Raw genomic sequence first — 18,482 nt, 5'->3', positions numbered from 1 at the left:
TAACCATTTAAAGGTTTTTCAAATTAAAATCAGCAACAAATGAAGCTTAAACTTAATTTTGAAAGCTACAAGTATTCATCATAAGAAAATAATAAAAGTATGTGGTACCAGTATCATCTTTCTGTCAGATGCTAGTGAACACCTAGAGAAAGGGATATTCCTCTTTACTTCACCACTTTTTCACAGTTACTGGCAGTGAACAACTTTGCACTCTTGTGAAGCTGGAAAGAGCATCTAATAGATGCTGTTAAAAGCCAGACAGACAACAATAAACACTCATGAATTTGTCTACTCCAATTTTTAGCATTTTGACAGAATTTGGCCTCCCAACATCCTTTGACAAAATATCTCTGTCCCATCACTGAATTGTGCTGTATAAAAAGAGAAATACCTTTGTGCCTGGTCATAGTGATTTTCACATTCACGTGCCCTGAGGACAAATAATCAAACCATTCCCTCACCATTTCCCCCAAGTCTTTCATGACTTCAGAGTTACCTCTTTAACTTTTCCTACTGTAGAAAAAAAACTGCTATCAGCAAATCCTAGAATTTCTCAGAAATAAAATCAATAAGAAGACGCAATAGGAACTCTAGGCTAGTAATGTAATGGTCAACAGTGTAAGAGGTGATTAGTAGATCTAAACAAACCTTAGGCATTTGATATCTAGAGTTGTCTAAGAGATCAACTGCTGATGCTGTTGTTGTTCCTATATTGTAACTTCAGACTAAGGCAATTTGGAGTGCATGGGGCAGGCCAGCCACAGCCTTTTATATTATCTCTTCTGAAAGCAGGCTAGGAGATCTGACGGCCTTACTGGTACTACTGAGAAAGGATTTCTAGCATTACCCACCTTCTCTCTCACTCAAGGATATTAATGTGCTTTTCAGGAGAGGAAGGATTAGTATGTTTGTGAAAGGAAACTCTGTCACTGTGCTAATCTTAGGCAAAGCAGATACAGTGGCTGTCATGCTCAGGACATGAAACATCTCTATGGTCATAAAGTAATCTTATGCTCAAAGCAGCTTGCACATCCTTTGAGGTGCTCTGTGGCAGCAATGAGCTAAATACACCAAGCTTTGAGCAATTCTGTTGAGCAAAACTTCTATGAATAGCATGGTGGAACAGCTAAATGGAAAGGTGTGGGATTCACATTCTCTGAACCTGAGAGAAGCAGAGAGAGAAGCAGAGGAGAGAATGATCAAAACAATTCTTATCTCATTTGCTGCTCCTGTGTTTGTGCACAAGTGGAATGCATTATGGAAGATGGTTTCACTGAAGGGATTTGGTAACTGGATTCTGGTGTGAGTGTTTTGTTTTCTTGACCTTCTTGACTTCTGCAAGCTGTGTCCTGACAGTTGGTCAGGAGACAGTCACGAGATTTTTGTTGAGTTTTTTGTTCAGTTTCAGTTCAGATATAGTGTAATATAGTGTAGAATAATATAGTATAGTAAAGTACTTATTTAGCCTTCTGAATCAATGGAGTCAGATGCATCATTCTTCCCAGACACTGGGGTCACCTTGCTTTTCCCATAGAAAGGGGAAAGGATGGCTGCACCTCAGCTGGCAGGTCAGGGAGAGGCCCTGAAGAGCACAAGAGCTGGGGCTGGCACAGTGGCAGCTGAGCAGATGAGGGGCCAGAAGAACACCATCCTCCCAGGCTTCCTGAAGGACACAGCTGAGCCATTGCTCCTGGTGAGCAGGCCATTAAAATAACCCCAGTGTCCCCAGTGAACAAGCAGCTCTCGATTTCTCTTTGTCTCAGAGGTACTGGGATGGAGGTGTCCCAAAGGAGCTTTATCCTAACATCAAATCCTGCCCAAAGCTCTGAGCTAGTGATAGCAAACACTGGCAAGACTTCCCTGGCGTGCTTTAGCAGCTGTAACACACTAACAGAGCAACAACTACCCATAAACACACCGAAGTGTCTGGTCCCAAGAGCTGTGGTTTCCTCCAGTATTACCACAAGGAGGGCTGTTTTTTTTCATGGAATCCTGTAAAGCACTCCCACTGAGCAATTTCAAAATTGTTGGGAGAACATGAAAACCATGCTTAATTTAGGGTAACTAATTTCGATTTGGTAAGGGAGACAAAACATTTTTTGTTGCAAAACATAATTAATAATGTCAGGTGCATATACATGATACACAAGTATTTACACATTACAAAATGCGTATAAAATCTAGCTGGGAGAAAACATGTTTTTGGTAAACTAAAAATGCAGATCTAAATTTTAACAGAATGAATGTTAGATGAGATCCCTGGTACAGAAGGGCTAAATACATATTTTTCGTGTGAGACTAAGTTCACACTTTTCAAGTAACCACTGTCTAATAACACATCTTCTAAAATATTTGCATTTAGACACACTTAATACCTATTTCTGCCCTTGTGATGCCTTGAATATCACAAACAACTTATAATTAGGCCCCTGAAGATAATATTTCTAATTTTTTTAAACAAATGTATTCTTTTGCCTAAGATTTGACTCTGCTAAGTTCTCTGAGAGTACTAAAATTTAAAATACACATATTTTATTATCTGCACCATGTAGCCATTTTCACATGGCAGTATGTTAGCCCATAAACTATCAAACACAATTTTAAGGTAGAATTTTAAATAAGTAGAATTTTAAGGTAATCTTTCTGTTTAAAGTATGTAGTTCATTGCAACGACTACATTTATTACAAGATTTTACAACCAGGAAAGAATTTCTGTGAGTGCCCAATTTTCAATTTACACAGTAAAAAATACAACTGGAAAGAAACCAAAGGCCTTAGTAAGTTGATTATATGTCAGCCAATGTGAGGCTTTGTTACTTTATAAGAGACTGAAATGAGATTGTCTAGAAATTGCCTTCCCTATTTTTTCCAATCTCAGCAGAAAAATGAAAAAAAAAGAATATGAAAAACTGGTTAGACTTCCATTTTTAATATCACAGGATGGTGTAAGCCACACACTAAAGTGTCCTGTAGACACAAAGGCATGAAAATGATGGATTTTCTTTAAGATGCACAAGACTTCCAATTTTCTCACTACAGCATTCAGCTGCTTTACAAGGTTGTAGCTATGCCTAATCCTGATCTGTTTCAGTGACAGCAAAGTTTCATTCTTTTTTTTTAATTTAAAATGGTAACACTTGTTTCTAAACTTACACAGTAAGCAGCTCTGAGCTAATTCTGGGTCTCTGTAAGCATGTTCAGTGCACTATCAACACAGAGATATGAAAATTGGGAAGAATGTAGAGGTCATTTAATTAATTGGCATCCCCTATGCCCACCCTCCAGTATGGAATGGTCCTCATTACCAGGGCTGTGCTTTGTTTCATTTTAAATGGTCCCAGGGATGGGATTTAGTGCTCTATCAGCTATTCCCCTGTGAGGGAACCAGACCCCTGATTTGGATTACAGTCAGCAGCACTTATAGGAGCCTCTGCTTCATTTCAGAGGATTAAAACTCGGTTTCAAAGATAATGAGAAAGAGCCCTTCAAAATGTTTCTCATACTGATGACTTGCATAGCAAAGCTGTAGAAGCCTGTATTTATTTGTCTTGGGATGGAACCATGGAGACAGCAGGCAAATTGAAGGAAGCTCACAAGAAATGCAATGTACAAATTATTTGGAGGCAATCCTCTTATTTGCAAAAGAGAAACAGAGAAAACACTCCTCAGATCCCCTAATCCAGACAAACATAGTCACACAAAATATTTTTTTTTGTTTTTTGTCCTCTCTGCCCTTGTTTCAGACTATGAATTCTCCTTGTAATGTCAGGAGGAAATTTCATTTCTCCCCAAAAGGTCATGGAACAAGTGGTTCTGGTAAGAAACAGGACGTAAAAATTTCACAGCGGACTCTGAAATTTGGTCTGTCAGAATCACCCAAGGTCGGGAGAAATACTCCTGGTTCCATGCTACCCTGCCCATTTTATTTAAATATATCAGATTTTCAGCCTTCTACCACCTTTTTCAGCACCCACGCCCTTGGAGATGTGAATATCACCTCTTTTCTTTATAACCACAGTGTGTCAGATGATCTCTCCTTGTGCAATTCATTTGGACCCTTAATTATTGCGACAACACTTGTTATTTAGAGAGCTCTTTCATCTTCAAAGCACGTCACAAACATCAATTAACCCAAATCTAGATTAATTAATGTGACAATTAATTTGCTATATATCCAGCAATTCACTGGAGTTCACTTCAATGGAGAACAAACTAGTGGCTATGAAAGTCACTGGAATGAGTTCTCTTGACTCCAACAGATATGGGATCAAGCTCATTTCTTGAGTCTGTTTCTCTCCCCTAAATCTTGACTGCAACATAGTATTTTCTTCCCCAGCATCTTCAGCTGCTTTATCAAGAATACAACTAAGGAACAGCAGGAGGAAAAAAAAACAAAACAAAACTGTAAGCTGAGATCACACACACATAGAGTTAATCAGTTTTGTTTAAAGGGTCATCTTAAATCTTACACTCCACCTGCATCGAGTTTATGAAGATTGATCAGGTCAGTCCTTGACACACTCAGACAAGTCAGGGTTCCAAACACACTGCTACAATTAGTGAATTCAGGAGCCGCTCATATCATAAGCCAATTGTAGATTAACCCAAACAGACAACAGGGAGAGTGGTTGCAGCAAATTCCCCACAGTCACTGTAAGCCTTATGAAATAGGCGCCTAAAGTTTTTAATAATCATTGTAGTGCCTGTGGTAGCACTTCTCTCTCTCAGGTAGAGAAAGCAAGGGAAATATGAAAGAAGCAGAAAAGAAACATTTACTTGAAATGAAGGTTTGATGGTATTTATGCAAGAAGGTCCCAGACACTGCCTTTCACAGTGTGTTGTTCAATTTTATAATAACCCTCAAAATAATGCACCATTCTCTCTGAAGACTGTATTAAAACTCCTATGCTCAAACAGAATGCACTTAAACAAATATTTCTCTTAGCTTATTAAATATATACCTCATCCTAATATTTAAGCCTAATTTTTTTTTCTTTTCAGCACCAAGAAGGAACTTTTTATTATCCGAAGTTATCAGCTGCACACTTAGCTCTAGAAGAACTTTGCTGAAAATTCACAACACGATAACATCCTTGAAGTGGCTAATAAATAAATAAATAAATATTATTCAGTCTATAAAGAAAGAGCGGCATTCTCCAAGAGTGAGACAATTATTCTACAGATTCCAGGGAAATGCTTTGACCTAATGAAAAGGAAGCAACTTACTGGAAAAGAAATTTGAAAGTATCTTTTGATTCATACTAAAGGCATGTAAAGGTTGAGTCCCCTTCTTTGTTTTTGAACATTTTCGACAAGAAGGACTCCATTTGCAAACACCTCTTCAATAACACCAGGGTAAGCAAGCAGGGAATGATTGGCTCCACTGGCATTAATTTGGTGAGTAAATTGAAGGGAAAATGTAGAACTGCTTAGTTAATCAACTATGACTGAAATCACCCAATCAAGAAAATAACCAGCAAATCTAGCCTGTGCTGTAATTTGTTCTTGGTGCCAGTCTCTTTCTACATGAAATTAAAAGCCCAAAGAAAACAGCAACAATATAAGAGCCTTCTTTTAGAGAACAGCATAAAATCATTCAGTTCATGCCTTTCAAATCATCATTTGACACTGCTTGAATTGCCTTTTAAGCCACATGCTTTTCAAAATCCTGCAGAAATTATTGCTGTTGACCACAAACTGTTTCTTTCCATACTAGTGCTTCAAATACTCTGACAGCTAAACTGTGAAAGAATAAAAGCATTAATGAGTTTGTCTGACTATATTATTCCTTATTTTTAAGCTTTACTTGGTCTCCTTCACAGGCTCTGCTCAGTTACTTTCACTAGTGGCTTTCAGAGATACTGAGGGTTTATTTTACAGTTTATAATACACCTTTATAAGCAGAGCTGTAGTCAAGTATTAAAGGTCACTGAAAACTTATTGATCTAGAGAACACAGCAGCAATAATTCAGAGAATATAAAAATATCCGCTGCTATTCACTTTTCCTTAACTCAGAATGGAGCAGACAATCTGTAAGATGCAATTTCTTCCCCTAATGATCCATCATTTTGCATGAAAAAGTCAACACTTTTAAGAAATTAGAAGGAAACACTAGAAGGTTACAAATTAGAAGGTTACAACTGTCTGAAGAAGACCCAACATTCTACCCCCAAAATTGCAATAGCAGACACTGGGGAAGTGATCATTATAATAAGAACAAATTCTCATGCAATGATTTTAATTAATGAAATTAAAATCAAGTGATTATCTATTTGCATCCAGAACAATGTCAAGATCTTTTTTGTAAGCTGTGGAGCTTCTTCTATTAATATTGTAATGAGGTTCACATTATATAATAGTATCAACAAAGCAGAAACAGCACTGCATAGATTACTAATTTAAGCAAAGTGCAGGTCTCTCAAGAAGACCTTGTTAACAGTGACCTACCAAAAAAATGTAGAAAATTCATGGTCTATGAAAATTCACATTGAAAAGTGACTTATTTATCAAGATCTTAATATGGAAATAAATTGAAAATGACCTTTAAAGTCCTGAGTGCACCTTGCTAGGACTAAGAGCATCATGGGTACACTGGGGTTTACAAGCATATGGAAGTAGACTTCTCACCAGAAACCCAAACATTGCCTGTGCTAAGACACAGCTACTCCAACAGGTCAGATGAACGGAGCTGAAGGAGTCAACTGGACATAAAAGAAAATGGAAAAGAATGGCAGGAACGAAGTTTTAACCTCATTAGAAGTGCACAGGAAGAGGCAATCTTCCCATGGTTGCCAAAAGAAAGAAACAGTACTGTCTGGGGGCTTCAGGCTGCAAAGAGCCATTCATACACACACACAGAGGCCTTATAACCCAGTGTATGGAGCAGCCCTGCTAACCACGGCTGCGTGTCCCGCTCACAACTGCACCAATTTCACTGTGATCAGCACCTGTAATCTGGGTCATGCAGGGATGAAGCAGTAAACAAGCTGACAGCAATGATATAATTGCAACAGACAGATTTTTGAAAGGTAGAAAAATATCTAATGGACATGCTTCCTTTGAAAATTTCCCCTATGTAGGTGGAAGATGGAAAGGGCTTTCTATACAGATATGACATGTGCTTCCCACTCTCCTAGCAGCTTATCAGTTCACCTCAGAAACATTTTTATTCCAGATTTTTTTCCTCAGTTCCTACTTTTCCTCGTGAGCAGAACTTCTTTGGAGGAGGTTCTCCATACAACCTCAGCAGGAGATAGAATTATTGTATGTCATATGCCCGATTTGGCCTTTGCCTAACAAGCACCTTGTTAGGAGTTTATTTCCCAAGTATTATAGCACCTAATACCAAAACAAAAAGAGATTATTTTTCTGTATACATTCCCAGGACTTCTCTAGAGAAAGAAGAACCCTGCAACTATTAGAATGGGTGGGCAGTAGATGATCCCTACCAGAAAGTAGCCACAATACAATCTTTTATTTCAGATAAAACATTGACAGCAACATAACTCACATGCTGAAACCAGATTTGAATGCCAAAGTTTCATAATTTACAGGACTTTTAGCAGAACAGAGTAGGATAAACCTGCCCTCAGAAGGAGTACAATCCTCACAGATTTGTCAGTAGCCACTTTTGTGATTTGAAAATCTTTACATATCAGAAAAGCAATGCACTACTTTTGGATCTAAGAGGTATTTTGTTCACTTCAATGCATACACTAATTGTCTGTCCTGTTAGCACTGAAAGAAGATATGATTGGCCCTGAAGCGTGACCAGACTTCTTGGATGGTTTCACTGGGAAGAAAAGCTCAGTAGGTCCATAAATCTAATATATACTTCTCATAATAAAACCTAGAGCAGCAATAATTGTAATAAAGTTTTACAAGATGTCCTGAGAGGAATAAAATGTTCATTATTCTCTGCACCACAGCTAAATAAAGCAAAATTAGTTTTTTCTTTAAAAGCCCATAAGGAATTAAAATTAACAGACTTTGTAAAGAATGATAGCAAAAGACTTTCGGCAGACCCAAACAATTGGTTGCTTTGATTTTAGTGACCTTGTTCATCTTATCTTTCTAAACAGACATTTGAAACCAGAAAGTTTCAAATGCTCAGATAGTATAAAGACTGCTTTGTGTGCAAGACTTATGAAGAGCAAACTTCCTGTAAGCTGAATGACTTTCTGTGAGTTGTTAGGGTACTTTTCCCATGTTAATCCTCTTCCCCATTACAAAAAAATCTGACCGCTAAGCTCAATACCCATGTGAATTCAGTGGCAGAGATGAAGGGCCAGGACTTCAGGCTTCCAAACAGCCTACAGAGGTAAACCAAAGGTAGGCACAATTGCAAGGTTTCTGCAGTCGAGAATTTCCACAAGCTGACAGCTCCCTCCGAGCCCTTCCGGTGCCTCTTTAAGCCTTAACTTAGATTATGCTTTCAGAGTATGTTAAAAACTAACAGCAGGAAGAGACACAAAACTACCCAGCCTTATGCAATTACTGCTCACAGTGATCAAACAATCTTGGCAAGAAGCTGGTGCTCAGCAAGGCAGCTGGAATACACTAAATCTCCCTCACATTAAATAAGACACAGGGAACTCTTCCAACACTTAGCAGTAACATATTGCTATATACTTTATGAAGTGAAACAAAGCAACTGAAGTCAAAATTTCCAAAATATGGTAATTCAAAGAGTGGAATGCTTAGTCAATCAGAGTAAATCAAAGTATAAACATTCCTACAGTGCTACACTGGTCACAGACACCTCATCTCTCTAATTCTTATTATTTTCACTCTTCTGTCCTAGCTACCATCCAATTCCTCGGTTATAGATCATCTAGAAAAGAAGTAAATAATTATCTGACAAGTATTATATGCTATCTCTCAAATACAAGTGATTTGGGGGGCTGCTCTACCATAACAGTCTTATCTTACACTCACCAAAAGTTAAAAAAGGTCTGAATTTGAAATAAGGATCAAGCTTTTTTAATATTTTACAGCCATAATTAGTTTTAAAATATTCCTGTACTCATGAATGATCTGATGCACATCTTAGTACTTTTAGCTTTTCTGCAAATGGCTGAACTGTAGCCTCGGGCAAATACTCAGATATCTAAAGCGGGGCTGCAAACATTTGCATACACAAAAGAAAATAATGAAAAGTTCTCCCAAAAAGAGGGAAAAAAAGACTGTCTTGAAAATTCCCAGTAGTTTCACGAGACCTGTCTTGCTCTGGTTTTCTTCTTCAGCCATTCTTTCACTGACTTTCCCCGCATCTTCTCTACAGGCAGTCCTAAGGGACGACTCTTATTCCTCTTCACTTCTCCCTTTTCAGCCTGTCTTTTGGCAGCTTGTCTGCAAACAATTTTGACTACTGTCTCTGCTCATAGCTCAAAAGATCACCTTTATTCCCAGACTCATCTTCTTCTGCCCACACTGAAATCTGAGGCTTTCTTATACCTTCTCACCTCGATTTCAGAGATAAGAGCATTTTTCTCCCTGTGAAATATCATTTCTCTACCCTTATGGACTTGCCACTTGTTCTCACATCCTAGACTTCATATTTTGTTTGCTTCTCTTCCTAGGTTTTCTCACCTAAGTGATTTAAAGACCACATGTACACAATGTGATGAAGGCAGTGCTGTGCAAATTCTGCTTTTCATTTTAGTAGCAGAAATCTGATTCATCTCTTGACTCAAATTTTTATGTTATTCCATAATATCAGGGCTAATTTTGTGAATCCAAGCATTCATAAGACTGCTTTTATACCCTTTCTACACAGCTGTGGAAAGGGTAAAAAAGTTACAGTGAAGATGTGCACTGTAACATATCCTCACCATAATTTTATTTTTTCCATCAGCACAATACATCCTGCAGTAAGTTAGGACTGAAAAATGACAAGATCTGTTCTCCAGGGTTTTGCAGCTATAATGATGAAAGAAGAAATGTTTGCAAGGACAAAATAAAATTCTAATAAGTAATTTGATATAGTAAGAAAAAAATAGTCATACTTTTGGGTTCAGTATCTTTCCATCAGGTCTAAAAGTCTGAATAGATACTGTGCACCAGTGCTCTTTGTTTGTTGTTTTTAAATTTAGTATTAGCCTTAAACGTGGTCAGAAGATAAAAACAATTGGATAAAGACTTGATTTAAGCCAAATAAGCCAAAAGAAGATTATTTTTCTACACAAAGCTCCAGGGTCCCAATTATCTGTCTTTCTGCCGACTAGAAACACTTTCATTACTATGGCATATGTCTTTTTGTGGCCATCCTATTCTTCTAGTATAATAAAAAATCTCCTATTTCAGTGTTTCTTATACAGAAGGCCTCCAGATATAGAAGTGAGGAAATAGTAGTTAAAATTGTGGTAGGGGCTGCCTCTTCCCCTGAGTATACTTTCACAGTTAAATGAAAATTATCCAACTGATTGGGAAAAACAGCTCCATATTTTTTGAGGTTACTGTAAGAAATATAGAGCATAATCTACTGATTACAGTGGATTACCACTTCTCTGCATCCTTAATTTGATTATGGTAATCATAATGCAGTTGTGTGATCATCTTTTCCATCAAAGAAGAGGGAAGTGCAGAATAGCAATCTACACTTGAAAAAGAGAGACCAACTTTTGTTTTCTATGAGTAAAACTATTAAAAAAAGTAGGAATTACTTCTGACCTTTAGCCTGCGATCCTGGTCTCCACTGCACAGAGAATTTACAGACACTTTAAAGGTCTTCCATGCTGGATTTAAGTTATTCATCACAACCTGTAAGAGAAAAGAAGAAAGAGAACCCTTAACATTTCCACATCTCTCAGCAGAATGCTAACAAGAGCCACAATTCTCAATACAGTACATTCACCAGCAAGAGAAGAAAGCAGAGCTCAGCTGGAGTTTTCAGAACTACATCCAATGAGGTATGAGCCCTTGAGCAACTGGCAGTTTCCAAACTCTTCCTCTGCACAGCCCCCAAAAGGAGCAGGAGTGGGAAGTGGACCCATACATACCCACAGAGGATGCTACAGACATTGCTCCAGCACTGGCACACCTCTGTGGGAGATAACTGACAAGGGAAAGGGTGCAGAATTGAACTGGAAGCAATGGAAGACATGTAGGACTGGGCAATGGGGATGGGCAGCATCAATTTACAGGCACACTGTTTGCCTTGCTAGAAAAATTCTGTGGACTCCACAACAGGTTTATAACCCCTCTCTGTGGAATCCATAACAGATTTATAACCCCTAACACCTGCCACAGCTCCATCCTATAAACCTAAATGCTGTTTTTTAAGACAGTGCCAGTCATTACCATGGAGCAGTAATGTCACTGGTTGATAATAAACAAATGTAAAGCACCCAGATTACAAACCCTGAGAGGATGTGGGGAAGAAGCAACATAGTATTAATGGGAAAATATGATACAGTCTGTAGCCTGGTTTTGGCTAAATCTAGTATTTATATTTCCTGAACTTCCAACAAAGTATCTGCCAGTTTAATTACTTTTGGACCTTTAGCTTCATTTTCCTATACTATAAGGTGCATAAGTCAAGATCTGATACCCATTAGTTAATGACCCCAGAGTGTAACACTAGGAAGTGTATTGGTGATATTTTTGCCTGACATCTGGGAGGAATGATGCATCTGACTCCATTATATCAGAAGGCAAATTATTTACTTTATTATACTATATTATTCTATACTATATTACACTATATTACATTACATCTAAACTGAATCTGCACAAGCACCCAACTCAATTCAACTGAACTGGCCAGAATCTCATGACTGTCTGCTGACAGACAGAATGCACATGTGCTTGGCCCTGATAGGCCAAGGAAACAAAACACCATCACTTTGGGTAAACAATCTCCATATTGCATTCTACTTTGGCACAACACAGGAGCAGCAAATGAGATAAGAATTTTTTTTTCTTTCTCTGAGGTTCCTTGCTGCGATTCCCAGAAAATCCTTGGGAAGTTGTACCTTGCTTTTCTCTGTGAAGAAAAATCCAGCCACAGGAAGTGTTTTGCATCATCGTTCACCCGAAAAATCTCCAGAAAAGGATCAGATTTGCTGAAAAAATCCTATAATAAAGTACATGACAAGTTACTCTTGAGGCTTCTATTTATTTGAGCTTTTCAGACACAATGCACTGGGCTCTTCCCTGACTGCTAATGAAAAGGAAGAGCCAGAGTAGTTTTAGTGAGACCTCTTGGTGTTACTCAGCAATACTTCATTCTTGTCCTTGTCTCACAAGGATTCCTGTGGTACTGTTGTTGTTCTCAGTTTGACTATTTAATCATGGCATGCAAAACTGAAAAATGTCATTTTACAACCTCTTGCCTTCTTACACCCAGCCCAGTTTCCTGAGCATTAGCTCTGTCATCCACCTACCTTGTTTTTGTCTCCACATCTGTTTGATCTTTTGACACTACTTTTCTAATGCATTGCACTTTGAAGCATATTCCACACTGGGATTGAATTTCACACTGCTCACCTACCCTCTCAAAACAGAAATTAATTGGCCAAGACATTGTGCTGCTACCAACTAACACAAGTCCTGTCACAATGGATTAGAGGTGGTTAGAGAAGCAAGCCCTCTTCAGGGCATGGTAACATGGCCCATGCTAAGATGACAAACAGAGCAGTGTAATGCAAGAAATAACTTGATATCTCTAGGCAAATCTGTGACAGACACCGAGGTTCACATTCACACACTGCAGAACACTCTCTCCTAGTCTTGTATCCAGCTAACAACGCTGAACTTTCTTACAGAAACCTAAATTAAGCTGCTTTTCATAGTGCTGCTTCAGTTTGGTCACAGGGTCATTTGTTTCAACATCTCATTTATTCTGGACATGCTGGCTCAGGGGAAGAAGAGTAACTGGCTGCTAACCCAGGAGGAAGAAACCTTCACATTTCTAACTGTGCTATGCTGAAGAAGTAGGGTTTAAAAGCACTAAGTCAATTTCCTATAGTTTCAAGTCCCTTCTTAATTTTCTTCTTCAAAAGAACCACATGATTAACTTAGTGCATATGAATATTATTCTTCTGTATAGGACATATCCAAAACCACAGACCCCATGTCAATTTGGGGAAGTGAAAAAGTCTGTTCAGTATCCAAGGGTTTCTATGATAGTGTAAAAATTACTCTAATAGATATAATTCTACTAATTTCTCCTCACCAAATGTCCACTATACCTATTTTTGATTAGCTGCAAGGCCATTGGTTTCGATACAACTTTGGATAAGATGCTAGCCAAAGTCTGGGCTTGGTAAAATTTATTCTTAGGGCATTTTTACAATTTCACAAGTTCAAAACAAACAAAGAATTCAGGGCTTTGAAAAGGGACACTTGAATTTGAATTCCTGAAGAAGAAAGTAAGTCTCTAAGGACCACAAAGCCTTGAGCAAGGCTCAAGGAACCAAAAGTCTTGTCATCCTCTAAAAATGGCATAATTTTGTGTTGAGAGTGCTGTTTTTGTTTTGTCATTGATCTGCTTCTTCACTTTCTAGAGAAAACTTAGTGGCCTGTTTAACAGCTGATGAAAAGCATATGAAGATTTATTTGTCAAATCCTTTCATGGGGAGCATGGAATAACAAAGCTGTATGCTTGGTTATTTGTTCCAGCTACATGGTAAACAGGACATTTTATGTCAAACTCTGTAAAACCAGTGCAAAATTCAACTAAATAATTCTAGAGTTTGCCTCAAGGCCCTGATGTAGATTTAGTATCTGGACACCACTCAAAATTTGAAACGTCTAGGATATGGGGGGTTTTGGTAATCAAATTCTGCCAGATTACCAGTGTATAGCACAGAGAACAAGCAGAGAGAGAGGGTGATGGTTTAATCATGGTGACATGAAAATCCAGGGTGCATAGGGTTAAAAAAGATTGAGCTGCCTCTTCTCACGCATAAGCACTCTGATTGAAGCTGGGTAAAAGCTTAATGTTCAGAGTTTGTTTACTAAACACAAATTGATAAGTTATTTGAAAGAAAGTACCTCAAAATGATACATCCAAAGAATGCACCCTGGTGTGCAAAAGAATTCAGAAAGGATGCCAAGATTTCATTTAAGGCTCAATATACAGTATCGTTCCTAGCTGAGTATCATAAAGATACAACAGCACATCAGCACAAAGGAAATAATTTCTGGTTTTAACTACCAAGATAATACCACATAAAAGGAAAGATTTTAATGCTGGATGGTTGTTGATATTACTCCCCTTCCAACACAAAAACAAGGCCTAATTACTATCAGAATTGAGGTACGAACAAAAAAATCCTTCTGTCTTGGAAATGCTTTGCACTAAGTAGAAATGATAGGCTAAAGAAACATTTGCTTTCACAATTAACTTTTTTTGGTTGTTATGCTGAAATTAATAGCTTTGCATTATCCCCCAAGAATATCCTCTGAAAGAAGAATAGCTGCAATATATTGTGCTATTTTAATAATATTTAAATAATTAATATAATACATTTGCTGATGGTATAATGCACATTGTTCTTTCAGTATGTGCAGCAGTTATACAGTAATAACACAAGTACATGGCCTAGACTTAAAAAATTTAGATATGTCTCTTTCTAAGCTCCTAGTTTGACACATTTTTTAGTAGATTCATTTTCAGACCCCAACAATTTTTAAAATTCAGGATTGGGGATCAAGTCAAAGGTCCCTTAAAAAAGGGTGAAGCAGCCAAAAGATTAAAATTTTGAATACTATGCAATGGGGCATTTGATGAGGTTTTTTTTGGTAGTATTTTAATACCAATGAACTATATAAAAAAGCAATATTAGCTCATATTTTGCAGATATTTGCTGGATAATTTTTCCCAAAGAATGGTAACTGCTTCTCTCAGAACAGGAGAAGCAGTTTGCCTGCCTCAGTGCTCATAATTTATTATAGCTATCATAAAAAATGTAGCTGCTTGTTATAGTAATTGTGACACAGCTATTAATGCAATAAAACCTTTCCAAAAGTTATTGTTCCACAGTGAAGTGTTCTCAGTGGATCTCTTGAAACAAAGATGTGCCATTTGAGCTGACAGGGCTCCAATAAAACATGAAAAAGCAGTTATACCTTCCAAATAAGCACTGTAACAAAAAAATATAACTGTTATTTCTGCTAAAGTCAGTTAACTAAAGGAAACTTTCATATCCATAATTTTCGAATAATTTTTCACTGAATGCTTCAGCTACTCCAGTAGGAAAAAATATTAGGCTTTGTTCTGTAGCTTCTCTAAAATTCTTGCAGTTTTACGTCAGGAGAGTAAAAGCATGCAACAAACATATCCTCCCTGTTAAATCTTATCAACAAATTCTGTTTAATTTTCCAAAAATGCGTTGTTCAAGTATTTTTCCTTAGTGTAGGAAATACATACAGAGGCTTCCTCTGTTTTTCAGGAGACTCCAAAGCCAGTTTCAACCCTCAGTTTGTTTCTCTGATGTTACATCTGTACTCAGGTGTTCACTTCTTTGAGTGGGGAGAGGCATGCAAAACCATGCCTAGGATTTTACAAAATTGGCTCTTCTCAATTCTTTGATGTTTATTTCCCTTTCTGTGACATCAGAGCACTCATTCTTTTTCACCAATGGCTGAACTGTGAAATTTAAGTAATTTCAAATCTTAATAAAAATAATTACCAATAGTGCCTTGCATCTAATGATGTCAAAGTTCATTATAAGCTGAACACTTTTCTTATAGAGGAAGTAAATCAAGTTTCAGCCAAGTATTGAACTACATCTTTAACTGGAGGAAATTGAAAGACTTCCTTCAATGCAATAGATTTCCAGAGATTTTCATCAGTTGAAGACAGGAGTTTGGATTCAGATAAGACATGATGAGTCACTGCTTGACTTGCACACTGCATCATCCAAGAATTCTTTATTAGATGAAGCCCACCTTGACTAGACATGCTAAAATGGCAAGAATGACAACACTGTTGCAGTACTTCAGACTGATCCTTCTCACCTTATCCCCATAAAGTGTTTCCATCACTGTCTAAAACTGTTGCTCAGACAACACTGACCTGGCTTAGAATTGCACTCTGGCGTATCCTTTTAATTTATACCAACAAGACCTAGAAGCAATCATAATATTTAAAGCAAATCACATTTTGCATTTGTGGAAAGCCATAACTAAGTGGAGTCCTATTCTGTTGCTTATGTCCTTTCCTTTTTCCTAGATGTGACAGCATGTGGAATGGGAAGAAACTTGTGTACAAGTTTGGGAATCACCTCTAAAGATATCTATTTAAAGAAAGGCTGTTAAATTTACATTTTGACACCTAAATAAATTATGCAACTCAAAACCACTCAGACTCCAGCAACTCTGAAAGAGGAAAGTAATTTATCTTTCAGATGAGATGCAAATTCAGGTCCTGATCATTTATGATGGTAATGATCCTAAGCACAGTAAAATTTTATAAATTTTATAAAGTTTACTTTGAAGTTATGTGCCAGTACTATTCATCTTTCAGTGTACTTTCTGCTTGCCTGAGATTTTCTGGTAGTTTCAAGTGAAAATATTTTTCATAAGTTACAACCTGATTTTGCAAACCTGATGTATATGTATCCAAAAGTAGTCTCACTGATTTGATTTTAAGCTACACTCACATCAGATGTTTACAAGAACACACTCGGGGCATCACCATCCTAAACCTTGTTATAGTTTCTGTCATTTGCTTCTAATTAGAAGCACCTTCTTATATAAGAAGGGCTATAAACCTCAGAGTATTCTATGCTTGCTATTACACTGAAATGACAGAGACTGGTACAAGCAGACATCAGGTTTTCTTGCGTTGTGAGTTGAGATGCTTATTATATGTAAATTGCTAAACAATAACAGGTAATTTCAGAAAGAGGTATTCCTTATAATGTTGAGTAGTATTTGAGTCAGTGGAAAGCTTTCTTCCTAGAGAGGGAAAAAGTTTTTAATATGCAAGTCTTTTTCTCACATTTGATATACTTTTTGTTGAACAAAACATGTATCATGACTGAGCTGTTATGAAGTTTTCTAGCTGTATTTTAGGAAACTTCAATGATAACATCATTGACTACTCACAGAAAGTTCACTTCTCTAAACACTTCTGATCTGTGGCATTTTACATAATTAAATTGTCTTGGTTGTAGTGTAATTAACTTGTCTTGATTTTAATTAGATTTCCTTGAGGTTTTTTTTTTTAATTACTTGCAACCCGAGGAAAGCCTCATTGTGAACATCCATCTGAAAACCCTGATGTGTTTAATAACACAAGGTAAAAAAAATATCTGTCATGGAAGATCTCATCAAATTATATTTGCAGGCATTCTTATATCTTTCAGAAAGGTTAATATCGAGCAGCTTACCTTGTCATCCAATTTCCGTGCACTGAATGAAAGTTCAACGTAGTCATCATTGCCAGACAATTCCTCAGCGATCACCTAAATGGAAAGCTACATTTGAGCTGTGCATGGTGTAATGGGAGGGGAGAACTATGCCATTTTTCAGTGTGTGAAGACTGCAGACCCCATTTAGGAAACTGAAGTGTGGAACAAGTTAATGTGTTTCTCTTTGCCGTCAGGAAGGACATCACCTGGGTCAGCCCACAAACCTGAATCACTTTGTACCATGCAACTATGCCTTGCCAATCACCTCTCAATGGACAGACACCCACATCCACCAGGGATCCCTTTCCTCTGACCAAGTGCTCTTCCTCAGAGTGGAAAACAGAGAATTCCACAATCTCCAAGTGTCCAAGGGGACAAAAATGCTCTACAAGGGTTGTATTACTTGGGTCTAAAGCCCAATTATTTTTATGCCACATCAGCATAATTTGGCAAGATAAATGAAAAAAGGAGTGAAGTCACCTGGCATTAGCTGCCATGAAAGGCACATTTACAGCAAGATAGCTCTACTGATATAGCTTTTCTGCAATAGCCACATTGGCAAAACAATTTACTGTGGACAGAGTCAGAAGCAAGTAATCCTAAAATAATGTAGTGTGATTCTTTCAGATGGTGTAAGCTATATCAGTAATGATGCCAGTCACCGTGCTGTGCAACGTCATAAAAAAACCCAACAGAACCAAGTAAACCAGTTTCCTGAGTAAGTCATTAAAATACCTCAGGGGACAAAAGGCACTAACCAAACCTGGCATATTTCACTGAAAAATATTCTTTGAAACAAACCACATTATATTGTATTTGACAGCTTTAAAACTTTTTCCTCGTTGTAAATGTTCTCCCCATGGATGAAATCTCCCAAAATAACCTATTTCCTAGGTGTTTCATGCTCATGACCACACACATGGCAGCCATGGCAGCTTCCCAGACAGGATCTGGCTGTCTCCACCACTTGAAGTCGTTGAGGAGCTGCTGGGAAAACCCAAAAATTTGCCAAACTGGTTTGGCAGCAGCTACTGACTGCACTCCAAAACATCAACCCATCAGAGGTGCATATGGGGTGCCATATGCATCTTGTGAGCCTATATCAGAAAGGGCAGCAG

At 37.7% G+C, this 18,482-nt stretch overlaps 1 protein-coding gene across 1 annotated transcript in view; it reads right to left on the bottom strand.

Moving 5' to 3' along the window:
- Positions 1 to 18,482, bottom strand: part of CPNE4 (copine 4) — a 189,020-nt gene that overhangs the window by 76,947 nt on the left and 93,591 nt on the right. Inside the window, exons 5-8 of the mRNA XM_005423951.2 lie at positions 17,344 to 17,418; positions 12,010 to 12,077; positions 10,931 to 10,946; positions 10,673 to 10,762 (exon numbers count right to left, since the gene is read on the bottom strand). Of these exons, the coding sequence (XP_005424008.1) occupies positions 10,673 to 10,762; positions 10,931 to 10,946; positions 12,010 to 12,077; positions 17,344 to 17,418 (249 nt within the window). The remainder of the gene's footprint in view (positions 1 to 10,672; positions 10,763 to 10,930; positions 10,947 to 12,009; positions 12,078 to 17,343; positions 17,419 to 18,482) is intronic.

The sequence above is a fragment of the Geospiza fortis genome, unplaced genomic scaffold (genome assembly GCF_000277835.1).
Source record: "Geospiza fortis unplaced genomic scaffold, GeoFor_1.0 scaffold346, whole genome shotgun sequence".
Classification (NCBI taxonomy): Eukaryota; Metazoa; Chordata; class Aves; order Passeriformes; family Thraupidae; genus Geospiza; species Geospiza fortis.
This window is presented reverse-complemented; position numbering and strand designations above follow the sequence as displayed.